Source organism: Triturus cristatus, chromosome 9 (genome assembly GCF_964204655.1).
Source record: "Triturus cristatus chromosome 9, aTriCri1.1, whole genome shotgun sequence".
NCBI classification, from domain to species: domain Eukaryota; kingdom Metazoa; phylum Chordata; class Amphibia; order Caudata; family Salamandridae; genus Triturus; species Triturus cristatus.
This window is the reverse complement of record NC_140592.1, coordinates 484896449-484921808: the sequence shown is the minus strand read 5'-3', so window position 1 is coordinate 484921808 and position 25360 is coordinate 484896449. Positions and strand designations below refer to the sequence as shown.

At 46.2% G+C, this 25360-nt stretch overlaps 1 protein-coding gene across 4 annotated transcripts in view; it reads right to left on the bottom strand.

The window, feature by feature from the left end:
- DPP3 (dipeptidyl peptidase 3) overlaps nucleotides 1-25360 on the bottom strand; it is a 533904-nt gene that overhangs the window by 73099 nt on the left and 435445 nt on the right. For all 4 annotated transcript variants that reach the window (XM_085625440.1, XM_085625443.1, XM_085625441.1 and 1 more), the window contains one exon: nucleotides 22103-22265. In XM_085625440.1, the coding sequence (XP_085481566.1) occupies nucleotides 22103-22265 (163 nt within the window). The remainder of the gene's footprint in view (nucleotides 1-22102; nucleotides 22266-25360) is intronic.

Below are 25360 nucleotides of genomic sequence, written 5' to 3'. Positions count from 1 at the left end.
CGCGGGGACCTGCGGCGTCGAGACCGGAGTCGTCGACGGCGCCGGGGCCGGAGCCGCCGGCAGGCAAGATCGCCCAGTCGAGTCCGCGGGGCCCAAAGGCGCGCCAGCGGGCGTCGACGGCGGGGCCAGGCTCCTCATGGCCGAGAGGAAGGCACTGATCTCCGCCGGCGCCGCGTCAGTCCCAGGGACCGGAAGGTGTGGGGGCGGACGCGGCACCTGCGGCTCCGCCGGAGCCGCGGGGGTGGAACCACCCTGACCCTCGGCCGAGTCGCGCGACCGGCGAGGGGAGTCCGAAGAGCGGTGTCGCCTCTTGGACTTCTTTGAGCGTTTGGACTTACCCGACGACTTGGAGCCGGACGATCGATGACGTCGGCTAGGGCTCCGCGAGCGATCCTTGGACCTCCTCCTGGACCGGGATCGCGCACGACGCGGAGCCGAGTGGCGAAGCTCGAGAAGCTTGCGGGACCGCTCCCGCCTAGCCTTCGAAGTCAGGGCCTGGCAGTCGTTGCACGACTCCGCGTCGTGGTCGGGGCCTAAGCAGTAGAGGCACCGGCGGTGGTGATCGGTCACCGACATCAGTCGATGGCAATCCTCGCAAGCCTTGAACCCAGGCATCCTACCGGCACCAGATGTCGACAGACAAGGATCAAAAATGATCAAAAAGATTTAGTCAAAAAAGACTAAAAGGGGTAGCTCTCCCGGATCTGCGCTTACTGGCGCGGAAAAAAGAAGAACTGACGTCAGCGCGCGAGGGCGGCGTCTAAGTACTCCGACGACGTCATCCCGGCGCACGACGCCGACGACGGACGCGGAGCCGCAGACGACGCCTAGCGACGCGCAAGGGGTATTGCTGACGAAAAATCTTCCGGATCCAGTCTGACGCCTGGGGATATTCTAAGGTGAGGAATCTAACTAACGTGTTTCTTTCAGATACAGCATTTTAGTTAACTTGTGCAATGCTTATTTAATGCTCCCACACCACGGTTGTGGTACACTTTTTTAAATTGGTTGGGTCTGGCTCCGTTAGCACGTTTCACACGATTTTTGGAATGGTACCGTCCTTTATATATTCTATGTTTTCAAGTGTTTTTGTAGGCAAACCACCTGTGTTATTTCTCATTTGCGGTATTTTGATCCTATTTTTGCTGCTCCGCAATGGATGTTCCATTTCGAGGCCAAATGATGATGGATCTACCTTGCGTCCAACTGTTTCATGAACACATGGTACAGGCTTTTGGAGTGTCTTTGTTTCAGGAACTGAATGATGACTGGTTGCTATCCTTTGGACCTGTGTGGTTTACCTGCATGCAGCCTGTTTTTCACTGTCTGTGGTGCCCTTTCGAGCGTGTACTCGACATCTGCCTTGCAATGCAACAGGTACCATCTATGGACATAGATATGCTGGCGCGGGCGATGAGGACCCATTTTCAGACTTGTCCCAGGAGACTGCCATTGTTCCAGGATGCTTTCTATGAACCACTTGTCTCCTTGGATCTGGATGGTTCGGCTCCACAGATTTTGGATCCTGGCTCTTCTAATGACATGCCTTCAGCATTGGCTGAGGATGCTGATCATGTTTGTTCTTTGGAACAAATCAACAAGGCCATTGTGGAAACATTGTCTGTGGATGCGGAGTCCATCTTGGATTCCTTTAACACAGAGAACATGGATAACATCTCGGCAGCCTCCTTTGATTTGTAATTCGGCCCTTGTTTATGTAAATTATTTTTAAAGTTTATTATTTTTTAGCACATTTTTAGATCTTCTAGATTTGAGATATAAGCAATGTAGAAGCTTAGTCTTTTCATGGTCAATGGGAGAGTGTAGTGAGGCCTTCTTGGGCCTATGTTGGTTCTTCATTTTAGTTTTATATTTTACACATTTTAGCAGACTTTGTTTAACTGCATCAATTTTACATGGGTTTTTTGCAATATATTTTTCTGAGTAGTTGCTGTACATGCTGCTTGTTTTTATAAAGCCTTTTCTGCAACATTATCTGTACACTTCCTTCAAGATTACAAACAAGAACAAGATATCCTAGTGCTTGCATTGCCCTTTTGGAGGCAGTTTCTAACATCTAGACGCATCATTGCATTAGAGCTGTACCTCCAACACAGTGGTTTATTATATAAACAGTGAACTGATCCTCCTTTATGGGTCAGAGAGGCACTCCAGCCACGACGGTCCAGGAACGAATGCTGTGTTTGACATGCAGCTCTGCTTACGAAGACTTTCCATCTTGCGAAGAGGGATTGCCAATTCCACATGAGGCCGATTCCTTTGTCCAGTCATCCAGGTATGGGGACTCAGGCTAACCTAAGAGATCGGGCAGAGGATACGCCTGCTATGCTCTCAGAGTAGGGGTAGTGAAAGGTAAACCTATATATTGGAATCAGACTGCAATGGCTGGACTGTTTACTCTCTTCACTATGTTCATAATGCTGGTTACATTGCTTTGTTTTATCTGCCTAATAATTGCAGCTCATTCTTTGTGTGCAAGATTACGATTGTTTCAATAAATCTTTAGAAGACTCTATTCATATCTTTCCTTTAGTTTACCATGGGCATGCATAAGTGAACAATTAAAGGGGTATGAACTGTTTCCACGATTACCTTGGGGATGAGAGTGTCATGTTCGTGGTTGCCAAAATCACGTGCTACTCCAGGAAGGTTAGGGGTGAGGCACTGTGAGCTAGTCAGGAATTCGGACAACAGTTTCTGATGGTGTAGATGGACTTAGTACCAGCTTTCTGAAGTCCTGTTCTAATACGCAGTCCTACCTTTTCTACTTTTCTAGTGAGAACAGTATAACATTGGTTAAAGAGAGCATAAGCCTAGGGAGTATATTACACATCTTCTCACTGATAGGAGTAGACCAAGCGGGTTCTGATTTGTTTGTTCAGGAGGATCACGATAAGGAAGAAAAGCACAGGGTCAGAAAGGAGAGGAGCATTGGGAATTGGCTGGAGGCATTCAGGGTAACACCATGCATCATCATAGAAAAATATGCACATAAAGCAGCCACACTCTAGCTATAGGAGTCACAGATACACAAAACACACTGTTGTTTCAAGGGGAGGCATGGCTGCGATATGACCAAGGGTTTAGAGAAAAGATGCATGCCTGGCCAAACATGGAGCAGGATAACAAAGACCTAGCGAGGTACACAAGCAAGATGGTGGTGGGTGGGGATGGAGTGAACTGGAGCGAACAGTCATTTTGCCAACCGATCACTAAGGGTAGACAAGAAAGAAAATAATGGAAGGCCAAGGTCAAGGGACAGTAGAGCTTCAAGGGTCCCAAAGTAGAGGCAGACATATGCTGAAAATTCAAAAAAGGTGAATGCTAATGGAGAGCAGCATATAGGTTCTGGTACGAGTGTAGCGTGCATGGATGAGGGTCACCCAGTAAGCAACTGTGGAAACCAAGAGGTAAATGTGAAGAGACAAAGACGAGAAGCAGTGAAGGTGGGGGAGGGCCCAACCAGGTAGGGCTAACGGCCAGTTGGAACCAGAAGTGGCACAGGTTGGGGCACTGACATAGGAAAAATGAGGGGCCCCACCACAACTGGACTGACACCCATACTGAAGGAGGATGCTTAAATAGCTATCACTAGGTGCAGGAGGCACAGGAGTTAATGTCAGGCTTCGTGGAGGGCTTTCTAATAACTTATGGAGGGTGAACGGAGACCTGGACAAGAAAGAACCATAGGTCAGTGGCAAAACACCCTGGGGTAGTGAAATACCAAATTGCCAAAGAATTGAGGTTAGGGAGGATAGCAGGCTCATTTCAAGAGTCCCCAATGTCAGAAATCAAGATATCGCAACTGGGAGTGGTGCCCCCTTAACCCCCCCCCCCCCCCCCCAAAAGGGACTGGGTCAATTATGGCTTATGTTATATGTATTTGTATAGTGAGCAAATCATCCGTGAGGGTATCAAGGCACTTTGCACGTGAAACGGCAGCTGGCTCCTTGGAGGGTTTATTTGGAAAGCCAGGTCTTTAGCCTCTTGTGTAACTCAGGACGTGAAGGAGGCCCTCATGCAGTGTGGGAAGGTATTCCATGCCTTGGGGGTGGTGTAGGTGAGAGCGGGGCCTTCGGCTGTTGCACACTCAGTAAAATACCGGCTCCGCTGTAATACAAGTGTTGAAGCACACCCGGGACACATTCGGTGTTACTGGGTGGGCCCGATGTTGAAACATGCCACCAACTAGGTTGGTGCGCGAGGGCTTCATAAGGAAACCAAACAGTTTCCCTGTCTTCCTTTCCCATACATTCCTGAGTCCTGTATCGCACACTAAATAGGCTAGTGTGCATAGAGTGAGCAAAACATCATAAGATGCATTGTGCTCTGTTTGGCCCGATTGTTACAAGGACAAGGGGCTAGTCTCACACCAGCCGGCCTGTTTAGGATAGGCCAATAAAAAGTGCAGAGTGCCCAACCGAAATTTAGTCAACAAAAATCGTGATTGTACATGTAAGGTAAAAGACAGATAAAATTGCTGATGTCTTAACACCCCACCATCTAACATGCCCTGGTCCCGATTAGACATACTTAATTCAATTCAGTATGCATTTTTAATGATCGTTTTCATATTAGGTTGGATGGTATCTGGGTTGTTATAATATTCGTCTAGGCCAATTTTATAGAAAGTATCCTTAACGTAACGTAGCCAAGGGAGTGACATTTGCGTTATCCAAGTTCATACAGTCCTTAAGGATAATCCTAGAGAAAGTCAGGTCTTCAGAGGACCAGAATTTCACCCATAAGATCAGTGGTGCGATATTTATACTATCTTTCACATATTCCAGGCACACCTCGGAATGACAAAATGATATTGAGGAGCTACTAGGGATCATTAATAATCTTTTTAAAAATGTATTTTCTAAAACCTGAATCTGGTAACTCTTATGGTAACCCCATACTCCGGCACCATAGGTAGCCACTGATAAACATTTTGACTTGTATAGAGTTATCATTTCAGCTACCGGCTTGTGTCCTAATTTACAAGGGAAACGAAACAGCCCCTCTATAATTCTACTGGTCTGTTGGGCCCCTGTCAAAACCAGGTCATCCCACTTCAGTTTATTATTAAAAATGTTACCTAAATAAGTAAAATTAGGCACTTCGATAGTCTTTCCTTTCACAGAGAATTTTAGTTTTTTTTTGTGGTTTTTTTTGGACCACAGACCATAACAAAGGATTTACTAAAATTTAGTTTAAGATCCAATGCTAGCATGAGGTCAGTGAAAGCAGTCAGGGCTTTTTGTAAACTGCTAGCCGTGTGAGTAATTAAAACTGTATCATTGGCATATGATAACAGGGGGACCAATTTACCATCTATTCTTGGAAAATCCAGTTGCTGTTTAATCGGGAATGATTCAAGACCATTGGTATATACAAGAAATAAAAAGGGGGCCAGGATACAACCCTGACGGACCCCCTCCGTAGAGGCAATGGGTTGAGTCTTCTCCCCTCCTAGGCCAAAGCAAACAGCTACGGTGGTGGATTCATGTAACCTGCGTAGCAGGGCGATGAGGGGTTCTTCAAACCCCATTTCCCCCCTCATCAAAAGTTAGGTAGGTCATAAATTTACTTTGATTTTCTTTAATAATGGCCTCCTCAAATTGCTTTGAGTCTATTAAACTCCATTTCAGCCTTACCCCTTGGTTGCGGTTATACTTTAACGTGTGCTCATCCCCCCTACCTTTCTGTGCTCTGACATACACAGAAAGAATAAGGGGATTATGGTCACTGACGGGATGTGGTTCAATGGCGAAACTATCTACAAGCCCGGTGAATTTGCTAGAAATTAGCATAAAGTCAATTGTACTCACACTACCTCCCCCCTGATAGGTTGGAAGCTGGACAGAAGGATTACTATCCAAAGAGTTCAACATACAAAAGGTAGTTTACCAGAATAATGGTGTTCAATGCATCGTCCTGTGGTGTATGCTTGAAATGCGGCACAGGTTCGTTTTCCATGTCAACTACACCACATACTCTGTGTGAGCTATATTGGCAAATGATACAGTTAAAATCCCCTGCCCAAATTATACACAGGGGTTGAAATTTCGCAGCCACATTATCAATCTCCTCCAAGTAGATTAATGACCTCAGTATTATTTGGATCGAAAATATTATAGTACCAATTAATTGATAAAATTATAATATCAGTTAAATTAAAAATCAAGATAAGATGGTACCAATGAGAATTTATTATATTCTCGATCTTTATCGAGTCATACTTAAGCGAAATAAAAGTCACTAAACCTCCCTTAGCTCTCCCTGCAGCGGATGGATTTGCAGGAGTATTTAATGAGCAATATCCATCGATAGTGACATCGACCCGGCTCCAAGTTTCCTGAAGACAGATAATGTAAGATGTCTCAACATATTGCAACCAAGCCTCGTCTGTTAGTTTTGAAGCAGTAGCAGCAATATTCCAGGATGTAAACCTAAAAGGCTGTGTATTAAAATTCTGAGCTCTGGGAACCTCATAAATACTATCAGAATCATTAAGGTTCAGATCCCTAGGTGCCTCTATGATGTTATCATCATTGACAATTGCATCATCCATATACATTTTTGGGTCCAACCCCGTAGTTCCTACATACTCAATGTTCGAATACTGGGGGTACTGTAGGCTGTTATAGCAGTTTCTAGATGGAATGGCAGCTATACTGTTTCCACAATTAATTTTTTCTGTTTGACCTTGTCTAACAACGCACGGCCTCAGTGGAGTGTCAGTTTTTAAAATTTCAGCCGAATCGTCAATATTTTCAGAACCCGGTGACTGTATGGTAACAATTCGTGAGGGACCCATTTCCAGGTTAGATTGTGACGCAGAAGTGACAAGGGCAACAGGAGTAGCAGGGGCAATCTGTTTAAAATTTTGGGGGTCCAAGGTCAGTGTGCGTTCTGTCAACTCAATTTCGTGGATGAGGGCCGACTCAGCCCTCAACAGAAAGGCATCCAGTGTTCCAACTACACTTTGCCCATTTCCAGATTTTGTTCTATTCATCATATGTGACCTTGACCCTAGTGTATCAGTATATCAATAGGAGCAGTATAAACAATGTAAGAGTCAGTACCACAATAGGATGTCACAGTACCTTCTGGAGTGTTGTTAGGGCCGGATGTTAATAGCGTGGCCCAGCCCAGCCTCTGTTGGACTAGGACGGGCTAAGACAGGTCCGTCTTGGCCCGGGCCGGGCCCGGGCACGCCCCAAGCGCATCCCGCGCTGCGGGACCGCGTTCTTTTTAATGGTGTCTCCGCCCCTCCAGGGGCCAGGAGGAAAGTGCTGGCGTGCTAAGGGATCCAGGGACAGCCGCAAAATTGCGATGCTGGTGCTTGCGGTATCCCGCGCTGCGGGACCGCTTTCAATGGCATCTCCGCCCCTCCAGGGGCCGGGTGGAAAGTACTGGCGTGCTAGGAGATCTAGGGACAGCTGCAAAATTGCGATGCCGGTGCTCGCGGTCTCCACGAATCACAAACCTGTCACAGCATTTTAGTTAACTTGTGCAATGCTTATTTAATGCTCCCACACCACGGTTGTGGTACACTTTTTTAAATTGGTTGGGTCTGGCTCCGTTAGCACGTTTCACTCTATTTTTGGAATGGTACCGTCCTTTATACATTCTATGTTTTCACGTGTTTTTGTAGGCAAACCACCTGTGTTATTTCTCATTTGCGGTATTTTGATCCTATTTTTGCTGCTCCGCAATGGATGTTCCATTTCGAGGCCAAATGATGATGGATCTACCTTGCGTCCAACTGTTTCATGAACACATGGTACAGGCTTTTGGAGTGTCTTTGTTTCAGGAACTGAATGATGACTGGTTGCTATCCTTTGGACCTGTGTGGTTTACCTGCATGCAGCCTGTTTTTCACTGTCTGTGGTGCCCTTTCGAGCGTGTACTCGACATCTGCCTTGCAATGCAACAGGTACCATCTATGGACATAGATATGCTGGCGCGGGCGATGAGGACCCATTTTCAGACTTGTCCCAGGAGACTGCCATTGTTCCAGGATGCTTTCTATGAACCACTTGTCTCCTTGGATCTGGATGGTTCGGCTCCACAGATTTTGGATCCTGGCTCTTCTAATGACATGCCTTCCAGCATTGGCTGAGGATGCTGATCATGTTTGTTCTTTGGAACAAATCAACAAGGCCATTGTGGAAACATTGTCTGTGGATGCGGAGTCCATCTTGGATTCCTTTAACACAGAGAACATGGATAACATCTCGGCAGCCTCCTTTGATTTGTAATTCGGCCCTTGTTTATGTAAATTATTTTTAAAGTTTATTATTTTTTAGCACATTTTTAGATCTTCTAGATTTGAGATATAAGCAATGTAGAAGCTTAGTCTTTTCATGGTCAATGGGAGAGTGTAGTGAGGCCTTCTTGGGCCTATTTTGGTTCTTCATTTTAGTTTTATATTTTACACATTTTAGCAGACTTTGTTTAACTGCATCAATTTTACATGGGTTTTTTGCAATATATTTTTCTGAGTAGTTGCTGTACATGCTGCTTGTTTTTATAAAGCCTTTTCTGCAACATTATCTGTACACTTCCTTCAAGATTACAAACAAGAACAAGATATCCTAGTGCTTGCATTGCCCTTTTGGAGGCAGTTTCTAACATCTAGACGCATCATTGCATTAGAGCTGTACCTCCAACACAGTGGTTTATTATATAAACAGTGAACTGATCCTCCTTTATGGGTCAGAGGGGCACTCCAGCCACGACGGTCCAGGAACGAATGCTGTGTTTGACATGCAGCTCTGCTTACGAAGACTTTCCATCTTGCGAAGAGGGATTGCCAATTCCACATGAGGCCGATTCCTTTGTCCAGTCATCCAGGTATGGGGACTCAGGCTAACCTAAGAGATCGGGCAGAGGATACGCCTGCTATGCTCTCAGAGTAGGGGTAGTGAAAGGTAAACCTATATATTGGAATCAGACTGCAATGGCTGGACTGTTTACTCTCTTCACTATGTTCATAATGCTGGTTACATTGCTTTGTTTTATCTGCCTAATAATTGCAGCTCATTCTTTGTGTGCAAGATTACGATTGTTTCAATAAATCTTTAGAAGACTCTATTCATATCTTTCCTTTTGTCTACCATGGGCATACATAAGTGAACAATTAAAGGGGTATGAACTGTTTCCACGATTACCTTGGGGATGAGTGTCATGTTCGAGGTTGCCAAAATCACGTGCTACTCCAGGAAGGTTAGGGGTGAGGCACTGTGAGCTAGTCAGGAATTCGGACAACAGTTTCTGATGGTGTAGATGGACTTAGTACCAGCTTTCTGAAGTCCTGTTCTAATACGCAGTCCTACCTTTTCTACTTTTCTAGTGAGAACAGTATAACATTGGTTAAAGAGAGCATAAGCCTAGGGAGTATATTACACATCTTCTCACTGATAGGAGTAGACCAAGCGGGTTCTGATTTGTTTGTTCAGGAGGATCACGATAAGGAAGAAAAGCACAGGGTCAGAAAGGAGAGGAGCATTGGGAATTGGCTGGAGGCATTCAGGGTAACACCATGCATCATCATAGAAAAATATGCACATAAAGCAGCCACACTCTAGCTATAGGAGTCACAGATACACAAAACACACTGTTGTTTCAAGGGGAGGCATGGTTGCGATATGACCAAGGGTTTAGAGAAAAGATGCATGCCTGGCCAAACATGGAGCAGGATAACAAAGACCTAGCGAGGTACACAAGCAAGATGGTGGTGGGTGGGGATGGAGTGAACTGGAGCGAACAGTCTTTTTGCCAACCGATCACTAAGGGTAGACAAGAAAGAAAATAATGGAAGGCCAAGGTCAAGGGACAGTAGAGCTTCAAGGGTCCCAAAGTAGAGGCAGACATATGCTGAAAATTCAAAAAAGGTGAATGCTAATGGAGAGCAGCATATAGGTTCTGGTACGAGTGTAGCGTGCGTGGATGAGGGTCACCCAGTAAGCAACTGTGGAAACCAAGAGGTAAATGTGAAGAGACAAAGACGAGAAGCAGTGAAGGTGGGGGAGGGCCCAACCAGGTAGGGCTAACGGCCAGTTGGAACCAGAAGTGGCACAGGTTGGGGCACTGACATAGGAAAAATGAGGGGCCCCACCACAACTGGACTGACACCCATACTGAAGGAGGATGCTTAAATAGCTATCACTAGGTGCAGGAGGCACAGGAGTTAATGTCAGGCTTCGTGGAGGGCTTTCTAATAACTTATGGAGGGTGAACGGAGACCTGGACAAGAAAGAACCATAGGTCAGTGGCAAAACACCCTGGGGTAGTGAAATACCAAATTGCCAAAGAATTGAGGTTAGGGAGGATAGCAGGCTCATTTCAAGAGTCCCCAATGTCAGAAATCAAGATATCGCAACTGGGAGTGGTGCCCCCTTAACCCCCCCCCCCAAAAAAGGGACTGGGTCAATTAAGGCTTATGTTATATGTATTTGTATAGTGAGCAAATCATCCGTGAGGGTATCAAGGCACTTTGCACGTGAAACGGCAGCTGGCTCCTTGGAGGGTTTATTTGGAAAGCCAGGTCTTTAGCCTCTTGTGTAACTCAGGACGTGAAGGAGGCCCTCATGTAGTGTGGGAAGGTATTCCATGCCTTGGGGGTGGTGTAGGTGAGAGCGGGGCCTTCGGCTGTTGCACACTCAGTAAAATACCGGCTCCGCTGTAATACAAGCGTTGAAGCACACCCGGGACACATTCGGTGTTACTGGGTGGGCCCGATGATGAAACATGCCACCAACTAGGTTGGTGCACGAGGGCTTCATAAGGAAACCTAACAGTTTCCCTGTCTTCCTTTCCCATACATTCCTGAGTCCTGTATCGCACACTAAATAGGCTAGTCCTCTTTTGATTACATATACTAACCCTGGGGATACGGACTAGCTTTCTAGTCCTCTCTCTCTCTTTGATATTTGAATATGGAAATCAACCTAGAGCACTGCACAGTGCCATATGCCACCCTTAATGATGCCACTGATCTGGTAAGAGAGGCGAGGAAAAAACACATTGATCCAAAAAGGGGACACTGATCGGCATTTCGACAACAGCCACAACATCTGTACAGTTTCAACCTGTTGAGTTTCCACCTCAAGGGTCTGATCTACAAGTGACTGTCCATGGGATGTGCGATCTCATGCACCAACTTTGAGATGTTCAGTATGTTCCTCGAATGGGCGGTGCACATGAAGACCCAGATTGGGAACAAAATCACTATCTGGATGACGACTTCTTTGTAGGGTGCCTGGGCACCAGGCAATGTGGGTCGTTTCAGGACGCATTCATGGAGCTGGACGAAGATTTGGGGGTATCAACGGCACAGGGCAAGACTGGGTCTAACTACCAAGCTAACGTTCTTAGAGATAGAGATAGACTCTAAGCTACGGGTCTGGAGACTACCCTCAGGACAAACACAAGGATGTGTGCGGAGCAGTCATTAAGGAAATCAACAGGGCAAAGATGACTATGCATAAGGTTTAGTAGCTGTTGGGTATAATGGAGTGCCAGCCCAATGGGCAGGGCATTCGCCAAGCACCTGGACAAGCTAACAGCAAAAGGAACAAAATATCACCACCACATTAGGCTCATAGTGGAAGTGCAGCATGAGCTGGTAATACTTATCAGACTTTAATGGAGTACTGATCTTGGACCAAACATGGGTCTTATCCAGACAGACATAGCTGTTCACAGATCTAGCAGGTAGTGTCGATTTTTGAGCAATGTTGGGGAAAGTATGGAGCGCAATGGATTGGCCAAACGAATGAAAGCCCATGGTCGGACAGAAAATATCACAATTCTATAGCCGCTCCCCATCTTTGTGGCCCTTCACACGAGAGGGCTAGCTGCGTAACAAGATCACGACCATGTGGTCTGTTACAACTCATTAACAACAGCATAGCAGACTGACCTATGTGATGGCATTGCTCTGCCAGCTTGCAGACATGGAGATCAGGACAAGGTATGCATCAGGAGGTGTGACCTCAATAGCAGATGGAGACATTCAGAAAGCTGACCCTGGAGGTAAGCCGACAGATCATGTGGTTACTCCCCTGCCCAAGACACCTCCCCTCGCCCCCAAGGACAGGGGCTGACAGACCGGACTAAAAAGGGCGGATGAATAAAACACTACCACCCAAAAAACCCGCAAAGTACTGTTAAGTACTTGGTGAGATTCAGAGTTTACACAGGCTTCAAATCCTGAGGAATGAAGTATAGGCACAACTGGTGATAGAGAGATTCATACACTGGGCATTTAGCAGCAGGAGGAGGAAGTCGGAGGTGCTGGAACACCTGGGACAGATTTCACCAAGCTCAAGACCGGTGCAGACCCCACTTGCAACCACTATGGTAGGTCGGCTAAGGGGGGGATGTGGGTGCATGCAGGGCACACCCAAGGACACCAAATTACCTAGTCTTTCAGATTCTGGCAGACATGCTGACAGTACTGTCACTAATATGCAACTCAATATAAAGATGCGATGTTCATGGCAGCCTACGGACTGGCCTTCTTTGTTGCTATGCTTGTGAGTGAGGTTGTCTCTTCATTCACAAGTAGGGCAGGAGACACTTATTTGAGGAGGCTGAACATGCACATGTAGAAGAAGCACATGGTCATCAAGCTGAGAAGGTCCAAAACAGACAATGGAAGGGATGGACACATGCCTCTGCTTGGTGTGCATAGAAGCAGCCGAATGCTGCCCGGTATGTCCAACAAAGTCATTCTTAGAAGCAATCCCTCCAGGTGGGCCATCCTTTTTCATACAAGAAGATGGGACCTTCATAAATCTTGTCTGTATGCTTTTAGCGCAGGGACTGAGGACCTGGGTTATCACCTGAATGGAACGCCGGTTCAATGGAAGGAAGGCACCTTTCGATATCTGGGGATACAAATATACCGCTGCCCGACTGACTTATTCAATGGCAACCTGGGAAGGGCGGTCACGGCGCTCAGGTCGCAGGTGAACTTTTGGAGCACACTCCCACTGACGACCACCGGCAGGGTGGCACTCGCCAAAATGGTCATGCTTCCCCGCCTCCTGTACTACTTTGTTAATTTACCGACGTATGTCCCCCCCGCCTTTTTTGGTAGGCTCAATAGGATGCTGCGGGATTTTGTTTGGGGCACTGCCAGACACAGGTTGGCGCTCGCAAAACTATTCCTGCCGACGGACAGGGGTGGTCTGGCGGCTCCTTGTTTTGAACACTTCTACCTGGCCGCTCAGCTACAATGGGTCGCCCGCTGGATGGCTGATAGAGGCAGGGACGATACAGCCACGGCAGTGGCACCTTACTCGCTGGAACGTGTGACCGGACTCGCTACGGTTACGAGCCCGCTGCCGCTCCTTCTGGCTGTGGCACATAGGTGCTTTTGGAGGGCTTTGTACCTCACTCGCGCTGTTCCATACGCGCCGGCAATACCTCTGGAGGGTTCCCCCGGAGGTGGAGGGGTGCTTGCGGCCCGGTACTGACGGGCTGGTGGGAAGCAGACGTGCACACGCTGGGGGACCTATACAGAGACAGTGAGCTTATACCGTATGAGACCTTAGTGTCGGAGGACGGGCTCCTTACGCACCGCTCACTACTGGCGAGATTGACTGCCAAATGGGGGAACATGACTACGGAGCCTAGTCAGCACCTAACCATGCAATACCTGCACGTCATGGGGAGGGGCGGACATCTGGTCCGTTGGTTCGCGGCTTCATTACGGGAGCACACGGCGGTTAGTCTGGGCCCGCTTCGCGGCAAATGGGAGCTGGATCTGGGGAGGCCTTTAGCAGACAAGGAGTGGGAGAGGGTCCTTAAAGGCCCAGTGCGTATCCCCAGAAACATGCGGTTCCGCCAAATCCAGCTGTTCATAGTACACAGGGCCTACCTCACACCTGAGTTGATTAACAGGCACTTTCACCGCAATGACGCACTCTGCCCTATGTGCAGCGAGCTGGGGGCGGGGTTTTTGCACATGCTGTGGAGCTGCCCTGGGTTGAGCACCTATTGGAGAGGGGTCAGTGGGCTGTTACAGGGAAGTGTGGGTCGTAACATCCCATTAGACTTGCCCGAACACATTTTGCACAAATTTAAAAGATGGCCCAAAGACAAGGTAACGTCCCGATTTCTGGACCTGGGGCTCGTAGTAGCAAAACGCCTCATCACTAGGAGATGGAAGGCACATGACCCACCACACAGGAGGGCATGGAGCTCCTCATTCCAGGCATGGGCTAGGGCGGAGGGGACTGCCATCCGCAGGGAGGAAACTCTGGGGCTGCGGAAGGAACTTATGGCGGACCGCTGGGAGCAGTTACTTGCTGAGCTCCGGCGCTTGGACGGGGAGGGTCACACGGCCCGCATGGGGGTGGTTGGAAATGCCTGCGCGAGTGACGGCGTAGTGCAGGCTGCCTCGCTGACGGGATAGCATAGCCCCTACTGCCTCTGGCCTAAAGACGGGGCGTCTGCAAACACATGGGGATGGTTGCAACCGTGGAGTTGGGGGGTGATCCCGGGGGTGAGGGGGGAGTCCGGGGTAGGAAGGGGGGGGAGCAATCTATGTGTACAACTGTTCACGCTGCCACTGTTATGAGTTCTTCTTTTGAATTATAAGTAACTCATCTGTTCTCAATGCCTCAGTTGTGTGGGCGACATAAGTTTGCATGTACGGCTAAGTGGCTGGTATACGGTGGCTACTGCCCCTCTTTAAGAGACAAAACCAGAACTGATAAGGAAAATGCAGCCGGCTCCTGGGCGGGTGATGGTTGGCACATAACTCGAATGCAGGTTATATTAAATTGACTGCAGGTCAGGCACGGATTAACAATCTGCATATGGTCATGAACTTGTGTGTGTAATGTATGCTGCCGAAACATGTATTCTTTTACCAAAAAAAAAAAAAAAAAAAAAAAAAAACAGATTACCAAAAAAAAAGAAGATGGGACCTTCATGAACAAGTAACAGTTCACTTTGTTAATGCACAGTGATCGAGAGAAGGGGGCTGCAACCAATGCAGTTTGGGACACATTTGTTTAAACTGGGGCAGTTACTACAGTAGCACAACATGGGCTGCAGAAGGAAGCCATAATGAGGCTTGGCAGGTGGGAATCAAATGCATACAAGAGCTATGTCAGCCATAGCGCAACCCATGGGGCCTGCCATCATAATCTGGTCTGAAATCATACCCAGGTCCAACTGCAGCAACAAGTTCTGCAAGACCAGGGGCTGGGAGTTGGTCAGGCATGGCTTGATCAATCTATGGGTCCCAGGGTATTACATCAAAGACACAGTCTACCTGTTGGGAGTACGGATGGATGTTTTTGCTAAGTTTTTCAGGAGACCTGGACTGCACATAGGACATGAAACAGAGTACTGGGGAGCTGCTTACGGGTCTCAACCACCAAGCAGTGTGGCAGAGTTTAAATAAACTGAACAGCAGAAACAAGTTATCCCAGAGCAGGGTAGAAGCAGGTGTCTGGTGACTTAGAGGGCCTTGAGATGCCGAATGGTCAGGCCCCTGGGAAGGAAGTGGGTGACGACGATGCAGGTCACAGCTCCTGCAGCCCAGCCTGAGAGCCACCCGCCGCGTTAAAGGACAATCAGTAATGGGATTAAGCCTCGAACCTGCACAGAGGTCTTCTCATTCAAGTTACAGTGTGTTGATGTATTTGATGTTTCCGTTTGATCTGTTGTGATTTTTAATGCAACAAGGATTATTTAAATATATAATAATTGACTGCTGCCGTTTTTCTTCCAACAGCAACTATGTGTAGTCTATTAGAACAGGGTGGATGATGTGGGGAATGTCAGTGAAGGCTATGTAGATTGAGGGGCCAGGTTATTGAATGGGGAGCGCGGAGTTCTCGATGCACATCAGCAAGGTTGTGGCAACTAGAAAAACTAACTTCCATGAAAGAATCTGTAGGTTGCAAAGACATTAAGGGGGTTTGAAGATCCTAAAGCCTTGCAAGAACTACACTAAAGCTCTACGTTGGGGCTGGGGGTGTTCTTGAAGGTATTACCCTGTTGAGTTTCTCCATGAACACCTTAAGCACAGAGATCGAAAACAGATAAGGGCTGACTGTTCGTCTTGTATGCCTTGACGGCAACTAATTGGAAAAGTACAGAGACATATATATGCAAGACCTGCTTTCCGAAGGTGTAAAAGTAACAGATTAGACAGCGAATATTAACGTTGGATATAATCTTCCCCTCAGCTGCCAGTTCTTTCCTAATCTTCCTGTTGGTCTCAGGGAGGGGCTGCACCAGAGCCTTCATCTCTTTCAAATAAAATCTCGACAGCAAACAAACTAAATTGGCAGTACGCCACAGGGTGGTAGCTCCACCTACCACGCATTTGCTGTCAGCATTAGATGCACTTGCTCTCCTTGTGTGGCAGGGGAAGAGGTGGCATCACCCTTGGCTTGTGCTGAGGCCTACTTCCACACTATGTACACGACAAGGGAGTATGGGGAGGATCGGTTCATGGATGTAGAGTAGTTTTGAACAACTTCTGGACCAGATTTTGTACAACCTTTTGTAAGAACGTGCCCTCTTTTTGCATGGCTGCCCCCACTTTTTGTCAAACTGCTGATGTACTTTGACTGAGTATACCCTGGGTTCTTGCCAAACAGGTACCCAGGGCCTATGTTCGTTCCCTAAAAACTGCATTAAGACAAAACCCAATTGACACACTTTGGGCCACATCAGTCCCTTGTAAATGGTATCACAGGTACCAAGGGCACTGTGGCCAAGGAAGGCCTCTAAAAGCTGCAGCATATGCTGTGCCACCCTTAGAGGCCCAGCACCTTCACACACACACTGCTGTTGTAGGCTGCTTGTTTTGGTGCAGAACAAAGTAAAGAGTCGACATGGCACACATCCCTGTGTGCCATGCCTACAACCCACTGCCCTGGTATTGGTCAGTCCCCCTCTAGCTAGGTGTACTATACCAGTGGTGAGGGTACAGGTGCATTAGCCCGGTATCCCTACAGTGTCTAAATCAATTCTTAGACATTGTAAGTGCAGTACTGTCATTAAGAGTATATGGTGCTGGGAGTTTGTCATTACGAACGCCACAGCACCAGAATGGCTGTACTGAAAACTGGGAAGTTTGGTATCAAACGTCTCAGCACATTACCCCACATTGATGCCAATGTGGGATTTAATGAAAAATGCACGCAGAGGGCAGATTAGAGATGCCCCCTGAAAAACGACCCAACTAGTGTTTTGACTGAGTGGTTGCTCGCCAGCTGCCACCACCAGACAGGTTTCTGGACCCCTGGGTCGAGAGTCTGCAGCTCTCGGGGGTCTGGAACAATGCACATCCTGGGACGAGGAGCCAAGCCTTCTCCCCCAGGAAGGGCAGGGTCCAGCTTGCCGCCTTTGTGAGTTACTCCAGCCAATTGCTGCTTCCAGCAACTGCGCGCAACCAGCTCTGACCCCCACTTTGGGCAGGAGAATCAGCGGGAAAACCAAGTGAGGAAGGGAGGTGTGCCCACCTCTGCCAACCCCACCCCTCTGGTGGGGAAGGCGAGATGAAGCACAACTCTCAGTCCCCGTTATCTTGAAGATGGGGAACCCAGCCAACAAGAGAGAGGCATATGCCCCCTTCCCACTGGAGGCGGGCATAATAGAGGGTGTACCCAACGCAAGGAAGGGAACCATTGGTCCCTACCTGTAACTCCACTAAATCTAGTATATAGGGGCAAAACTGAACCTTGACTCCTCAGACAAGAATCAACAAGAAGAAAGGAGGACCGAAGAAGCCGTGCCGAAAATAAGAAGAGAAGGACGCCCACTGACTATTTACCTACTTTTTAGCTGATTCAAATCAAGGATAATGGGAAGTGCGCCTTAGGTATAGTTTTTTTAAGATCCTCCACTGTTGCCATCGTTCCCCAGAAAGGTTACAAGTATCCTTAATGTGGACTCGCATTGTTGGAGATGTGGCTCACCGGATTGCTATATAGTCCATATTTGATGGAACTATGATCAACTGAAAGCCTTCTGGTTGCAGTTTTGGGGCCACATTAGAAAATGCCTAAGGATAGACAGGTCTCTATCTGCCAGGCCAGTGCTTCTTTGTGATACTTGTGACCTACCTTCAGTGATCCAACATGTTAATAGATGGATTTCCAACTCATATGGGGTGGCTAAATTGGTGATTCTGCATCTTCGGAAATTGACTCTAATACCCACTTTTCAACATGCAAGATACGGCATGTTCTGAACACGAATTGCAGTTATTTAAAGAGGTTTGGGGCTCTTGTCTCAAAGATTGATGTGCCGAACTCACCCTTATATCCCAGGTGCCTACGGTGAACCTCGTCCTGCTTTGTGTTACATGTAGACCCTCTATGTTCCGTTCCCAGTCCCCTTCCTCTCAAGGTTCTCCAGACTTTGACCCCTAACATTATTGACCTTCGGTATAGGAAGAGGATTGTAAGAGGTCATCATTTTTAGGTCTCACCTGACCCAGCACATGCGCTGGTCTGGCGAGACTTTTTGAGAGGGCTCCAAAAAGTGCTACCAGGCCAGCCTAGAGCTACAGTGCATGTGCACGCGCCCCGCTTGACGCGATTACTTTCACTTTCGCGGCCGCACAGCCGCTTTGATGTTTGATCGCGATCCACTTTCGCGGCTTGTTTATTTTTGTGACATGCATGAGTTGATTTAACCCACTACCTTACGCCCACAGACACTATTTTTAATTAACCCCCTTGCTGGTTTTAACCCACCACCTCCTCCTCACGCTCTCCCTCGTGTCTCCCACTCTTTTCCTTTGTGTCCTTTTTAACTTCATTCAGGTCTTTTAGCTGTTTTTGCAGTTGTATATAGTGAAAGCTCAACCCAAAGGTATTGGAGCTCTTTACATAAGCACCAGTTACATTACACATGGCCACTTTCATTTGCGTTTTTTTTTTCCAGGTACAGGAAAATGAAGAGGTTCTCTAAGAATCACAGGATGTTGAGCCAATAACAAGAATCGTACCCGGTTCACCAGTTCCAAGGTCAGCAGCTCTGACCGTGGTGCCATAACCTGTCACTTTTTTATTTCCATTTCCTTTTAAAGAGAAAGAAATTGTGGCGTTTGAAATTGAATTAACATTGATAATGTTATTTGTTTAATCACATAACAAATGAAACACCAATAGGCTGTGTTGTATATTGTCGGATGGCTGACGTAATCCGATTGCAGCTCACATATATTCAGTGCACTGTGGTGCCTGGATGCATGATACGCAGAAGAAATGCGTACCTAAGATTTCACATTATTGGGCAATGTTTTCCTTTATTCTGGCCCAGCACTCTTCCCACCCAACACCCTCACCCCCATTTTAAGTGTGTACAAATTGGGGCGGCTCTTATCCACAATCCGGGACAGGGGGCTCATGTGCAGCATTTTATGAGAGCTCAAAGTTCTGGCAGCGAGACAGTTTCTGAGAACCGTCCTCAGTCAGACGAGCTTCCCCACAGCTTGCTGCAGTGCACTCCTTAAAGTGGTTTTGACCGGCCGTCCAGCAAGAGCCACTCTCTGACAGGCATCAATGTTGAGACCCTGGGACACATGATTAGCAAATGCTAGTACTGAATTCCAAGTGCATTTAAGTAGAGCAGCATGGCTAAAAAGTAGAGTTGTGCCACAGCTATTGTTTTCTTTACTTAAGTCCATGCTGGACAGCAGCCCTCCCTGACGGGCAACATGTCTAAGTAACAATGACAAAGCCAATAGATCTTGCATAGGCCAAACCTATTGGCTTTGCTAATGGTTGTTTTCCCTGATCTCAGCATAGCAATGCCATCAAGATTCTCACCCCAGGCCGCTGCTCTGCAAGGACCAGTCAAAAGCAGCAACCTCCATCAGGGCCTGGCATCCCTCACCCTTCTGCAGGCCTGCAGCACGCATCCAAACCACAACCCACCACAACTCCCATGCGCACCAATCTGCTTCCGGACACTCCTGAGGGGATCTCCCTGGCAGTCACCTTGGGCCATGGGCAATTGCCCATGCCTTAAAAGGCCTATCGGCAGGATCTTTACAGGGTAGAACCCCAAAGTGGAGGCACGTAGATGTTTTAGCCGATGCCTCAGCTAAAGCGATGAATTTGTTCAAATCATTAATGAATCAAGTAACCCGATTACATTCCATCTTGGCATGGCTGTGAGCAATAGACACCCTTCCAAACTTTTATGAATACTCACAAAATTTCAATATTGCTCCTGTTGGAAGGAGTTTGAATGGCTGCCCTTTTCGCTAACATATCTGTTCTACTTCAGAGGCTTATGTAGAAAGATGACCAAGTAGGTATACTTACCCCCATGAGTAAATCAATATCCATTTGTGGAAATAGTCTGATTCTGTGAAACAGGCTTTACGTTTTAGAAACACAATTGTACGTTCTTGTGCACATATGTAACACGTGTTCACACATTATAATTAAGTAAGGCTTCCAGTGTTACGTTTTTGTTGATTTTCTACACCGCATACAGATGAAAATAGTGTTTTTCCCTGCATGTTTTAGATTTATATTAAAAAAATACAGAAAGTACGTCTTGTTTTAAGGGACTATCTATGCTGTCTATTGTTACCGTATGGCCAATGTCTGAAGAGACTGACAGTATTGTGGATTTAAAAGGAAAAGGTTTCCTTGTATATGTTTAGATGTGCACGTTTTTGCAGTACAGTCCTAATGCTGTATTAGATATGTCTCCCTAAAGATCTAAAATCGGTCGTTTAACAGTTAAATCCATGCTGAAACTTATTTTTCACATAACACAATATAAATATGTATGAGCACTAAGATCATTTTATTTGCAGAATGTGCGCAATAAAATAAATACGGATGAATGCAGATAATGTAAAAAATACAAGTAGGACCCTGAATGGGACGCTGGGAGCTGTCTGCTGTAGTCCGGCAGCTGCTACTGAAGAGGCTGATTGGGCGCCACGAGATGAAGAAGCGGTTAGACCTGACATCCTTGGAATGGTATTTCCCCAAACCTTTGGACTCCAACCCCTGATTTTTGCCGAATTCAATTTTGTTGCCATTCGGACTCTGTGCATCTCAACTCTACTAGCCAGGCTAAAATGCTTCTGCTCTCTCGCTTAAACGTGGTAAAATTGCACTACACCTAAGTAGCACATTTAAGGGCACATGCATCATTGGAAATTGAGGTCACAAAGGGGCAGATACTTAGAATCTGCTCCTTTGCTACCGTAATTTTTGCATCTGGGATGAATCATCCCAAATGCAACAAAAAAGCGAGACCTATCGGCTATGCCAATGCTGGTTTACTTTCCTGTGTGGGTGTTTTTTCCTCCATTCCTTCCTCCTCATCACCACTTCTTCAGTGCTCATGTAAAATATGGACACAATTAGGGGATTATTCCCCACACCATAGTTTGGTTTTCAGGGAGAATCAAGCAAACTGTATTTTTTTTGGTTAAAACTATTGTAATTGATATAATTTAGATTAAGGCAAAACTAAACTTTCTGAATATCTTAGTTTGTAATAAAGCAAAATGAAACTTTTACTAATGTTTAACTTTTGTCTTTAGCAATGTTAAGGTGGTAAACTTTGGCTCCCTACAAGTCAATTACATTTGAAAAGTGTATATTGTAGATGGAGCTGTATATTAGAATTCCAGATATCCATCACTTTTGCTATTAATACCAGAGTGTCACTTTTGAAATCAGTATAATCTCAAATCTTTAGAAATTATTCATTTAAAACCTGCCTTGATTTTACTTCTATATAAAAACGTTTAAAAAAAAATCAAACTCGATTTGGAAATTGTGAAAAAATAAGGATGGATGGGATCAGGAAGGAAGTATACCACAAGGAGCACAATAATTTTACCCGTAAGGAAATAAAAGGGAGAAAAGAACTGCGGTACAAAACAACCTTACAAACTATAACAAGGCAAAAATAGGAAATGAAGGGAAGATAAAATGAAGTCTATAGGGACTCCATTTAAGGAGAAAAACAAAGGTAGTAAAGTTGAAAAAACAAGGTACAACTTGCGTTTACCAGTGAAGAATACTTGGATACACTGAGAGGAGGGAAACGGTCTCTAAGGTCTTACCGTTTAGGTGTGTGTTGGCCTGCACAAACATCTTCCGCTCTTCCTTTCGCAGCAGCACCGTCTGCCTGAGCGTCAAGAAGTTGTCTGGTCCATCGTCTGGGACAGTACAGTATCTGTCAAATATTGCCCGACCGCCCTCCACGTCAGCTGTGGACTTGAACACCTACAGGGCACAAGGAGAAATGTAAAGTAAGTAGCATAATCCATTCAAGGCATGCGTGCTGTAGATTCACAGGCTTTGCATAGACTATATATCAGTATTCTCCTAAAGCGGTGGCTAACCAGTAGATGTTGCAGCTGTTTGAAAATGCGTCTTTAGCATGGCTTGCCCTAGATTGGCTTGTTGACGTGCGAACACATCCACACAGTAGTGTTTGGTAAATGTGTGGGGTGCGGACCATGTTGCTGCTTTACAAATGTCAGCTATAGGGATGCTACCTAAAAAGGTAATTGTCGCTCCTATTTTACGAGTGGAATGTTCTTTAGCAGGTATAGATAAAGTTATTTTAGCTTTAGCTTTAGCATAGCAGGTTTGAATACATTTAACAATCAATCTTGCAATACCAGACTTAGAAATAAGATTGCCTTTGTGAAGTGTAGCAAATGCAACAAACAGTTGTTTTGTTTTACGAAAATCCTTTGTTCTTGCAATATAATACAATAACGCTCTTCTCACATCAAGAGTATGAAGAGCTCTTTCTGCTACAGAATCAGGTTCAGGAAAGAACACAGGTAACTCAACTGATTGGTTGATATGAAAAGTAGAGACAACTTTGGGAAGGAATTTTGGGGTGGAGTAAAGAACTACTCTGTCTTTATGAAGCTGAAAGAAGGGTTCTTCTGGGGTTAATGCTTGTAGCTCACCAACTCTCCTCAATGAAGAAATCGCAATGAGAAAGGCAACTTTCCATAAAAGAAACTGTAGCGGACAGTCGTGTAATGGCTCAAAAGATGGGCCCATGAGCCATGTAAGCACAATGTTCAGATTCCAAACTGGTGCAGGAGGTACCCTGGGTGGTATTACTTTAAGGTCCTCCATAAAGGCTTTAGTTACTGGAACTTTGAACAAAGATAGATGTTGCCTGTTTTGCAAATATATAGCTACTGCCGCAAGATTCAATCGAATGGAAGTGTTGGCTAGACCAGCATGCTGTAAATGCATTAGATAAATTATATTTTGAATCAAATCAACTAGTGGATAAGGAAAATGCTACCTACCAGTATGCAGATCCACACACTATGCATAGATCTCCATCTGGTGTTGGGCCCGGATGTTTGCACTTGTTTTTGTCTTGGAAAAGTCTTTGGAAGTCACAAGATAGGTGACTCCTCCTTTGGATGATAATGCGCATGGGCATCGGCTCCATCTTCAGATTGTTTTTCGCCAGCAGGGAAATGATTCGAGTTTTGTGAGAAACAGATAAGATGCCCATGTATGCTGTATCTAAATAAGATAGTACTGGAACAGATAAAGGTAGCCGGGGAGGTGGGTGGGCATGTGTGGATCTGCAGCTCTACATGCCAAGAACAGATGCATACTGGTAAGTAGCATTTTCCGTTCGAGGCATATGAGCTGCAGATTACACACTATGCATAGATTGTATAGCAGTACCCCCTCCTAGCGGCGACCACCAGTATCTGTTGCAGTAGTTTGAAATAATGTTTCGAGTACAGCCTGGCCCACACTAGCTTGCTGTTTTGTTTGCACATCTACACAATAGTGCTTTGTGAATGTGTGCGGTGTAAACCATGTAGCTGCTTTGCAGAGGTCATCTAAGGGAATGTTTCCTAAAAATGCCATTGAAGCCCCTATCTTTTGGGTAGAGTGGGCTTTAGGGGGAACTGATAATGTACGTTTTGCTTTGTGATAGCAAATCTGTATGCATTTGGCAATCCACCTTGCTATCCCAGATTTTTATATGGGGTTGGCTTTATGTGGTGGTGAGAAGGAAACGAAAAATTGTTTTGTCTTGCAAAAAGGTTTTGTTCTTTCAATGTAATAAAGCAGTGCTCTAGAGTGTGAAGAGCTCTTTCTGCCACTGTGGTTGCGAGAAGAATACTGGCAACTCCACAGACTGGTTGAGGTGGAAGGGAGAAATAACCTTGGGGAGGAATTTTGGATTGGTTCTGAGAACCACTTTGTTATGATGAAGTTGTAAAAAAGGTTCTTGAATAGTTAGTGCCTGCAGCTCACTGACTCTTCTAAGGGAAGTAATAACCACTAGGAAAGTGACTTTCCATGTTAGAAATTATAGCTCGCATTTGTGCAGAGGCTCAAAAGGAGGGCCTATTAGTCTTGTGAGAACTAGGTTTAAATTCCACACAGGTGAGGGTGGTACCCTGGGAGGAAATATTCTTTTGAGGCCTTCCATAAATGCTTTGATGGCAGGTACCCTGAATAGCGACAAGTGTTGCCTATTTTGTAAGTAGGGTGCTATGGCAGCGAGATGTAACCTAATAGATGTGTATGCTAAGTTACTCCTTTGGAGATGCAGTAGGTACCCTATGATGTGTTGAATAGACACATCTAGAGGATTGATGGTGTTACTGTGACAATATATCACAAATCGTTTCTACTTGGCTGCATAGCAGGCTCTAGTGGTGGTACGTCTAGTTTCTTTGATGATGTCCATACAGACAGGGGGAAGGTTAAGGTAACCGAACTCTAAGACCTTAGGAGCCAGATCTCTAGGTTGAGCTGTGCTTGGTCTGGGTGCCTGATCTCTCCACGGCACTGGAAGAGGTGTGGGGAGAGGTGTAGTTTTTGGTGCGGGATTACGGATAGTTCCAGTAATGTGGTGTACCATGGTTGTCTGGCCCATGTTGGAGCAACTAGGATGAGAGTCAGTGAGTGTTGCTGCAGTTTGCACACCACCAGTGGAATGAGTGGGAGAGGCAGAAAAGCGTACGCAAATCTGCCTGACCAATTCATCCATATCACATTTCCTTTGGACAATGAGTGTGGATACCTGGCGGCGAAGCTCGGGCATTTGGCGTTTGTGTGTGGCGAAGAGATCAATCTCTGGTTGCCCCCACATGTGGAAAAATGGTTGAAGAAATTGCGGATGAAGTTCCCACTCATGAATATGTTGTGTCTGACGACTTAACAGATTGGCTATGTTGTTCTGGACTCCCGGGACATGTTGGGCTAGAAGAAAAATGTTCTGAGGAATAGCCCATCTCCATATGCTTTGCGCTAGTTGAGAGAGCTGTAGGGAGTGTGTCCCACCTTGTTTCTATATGTAGTACATGGCTGTC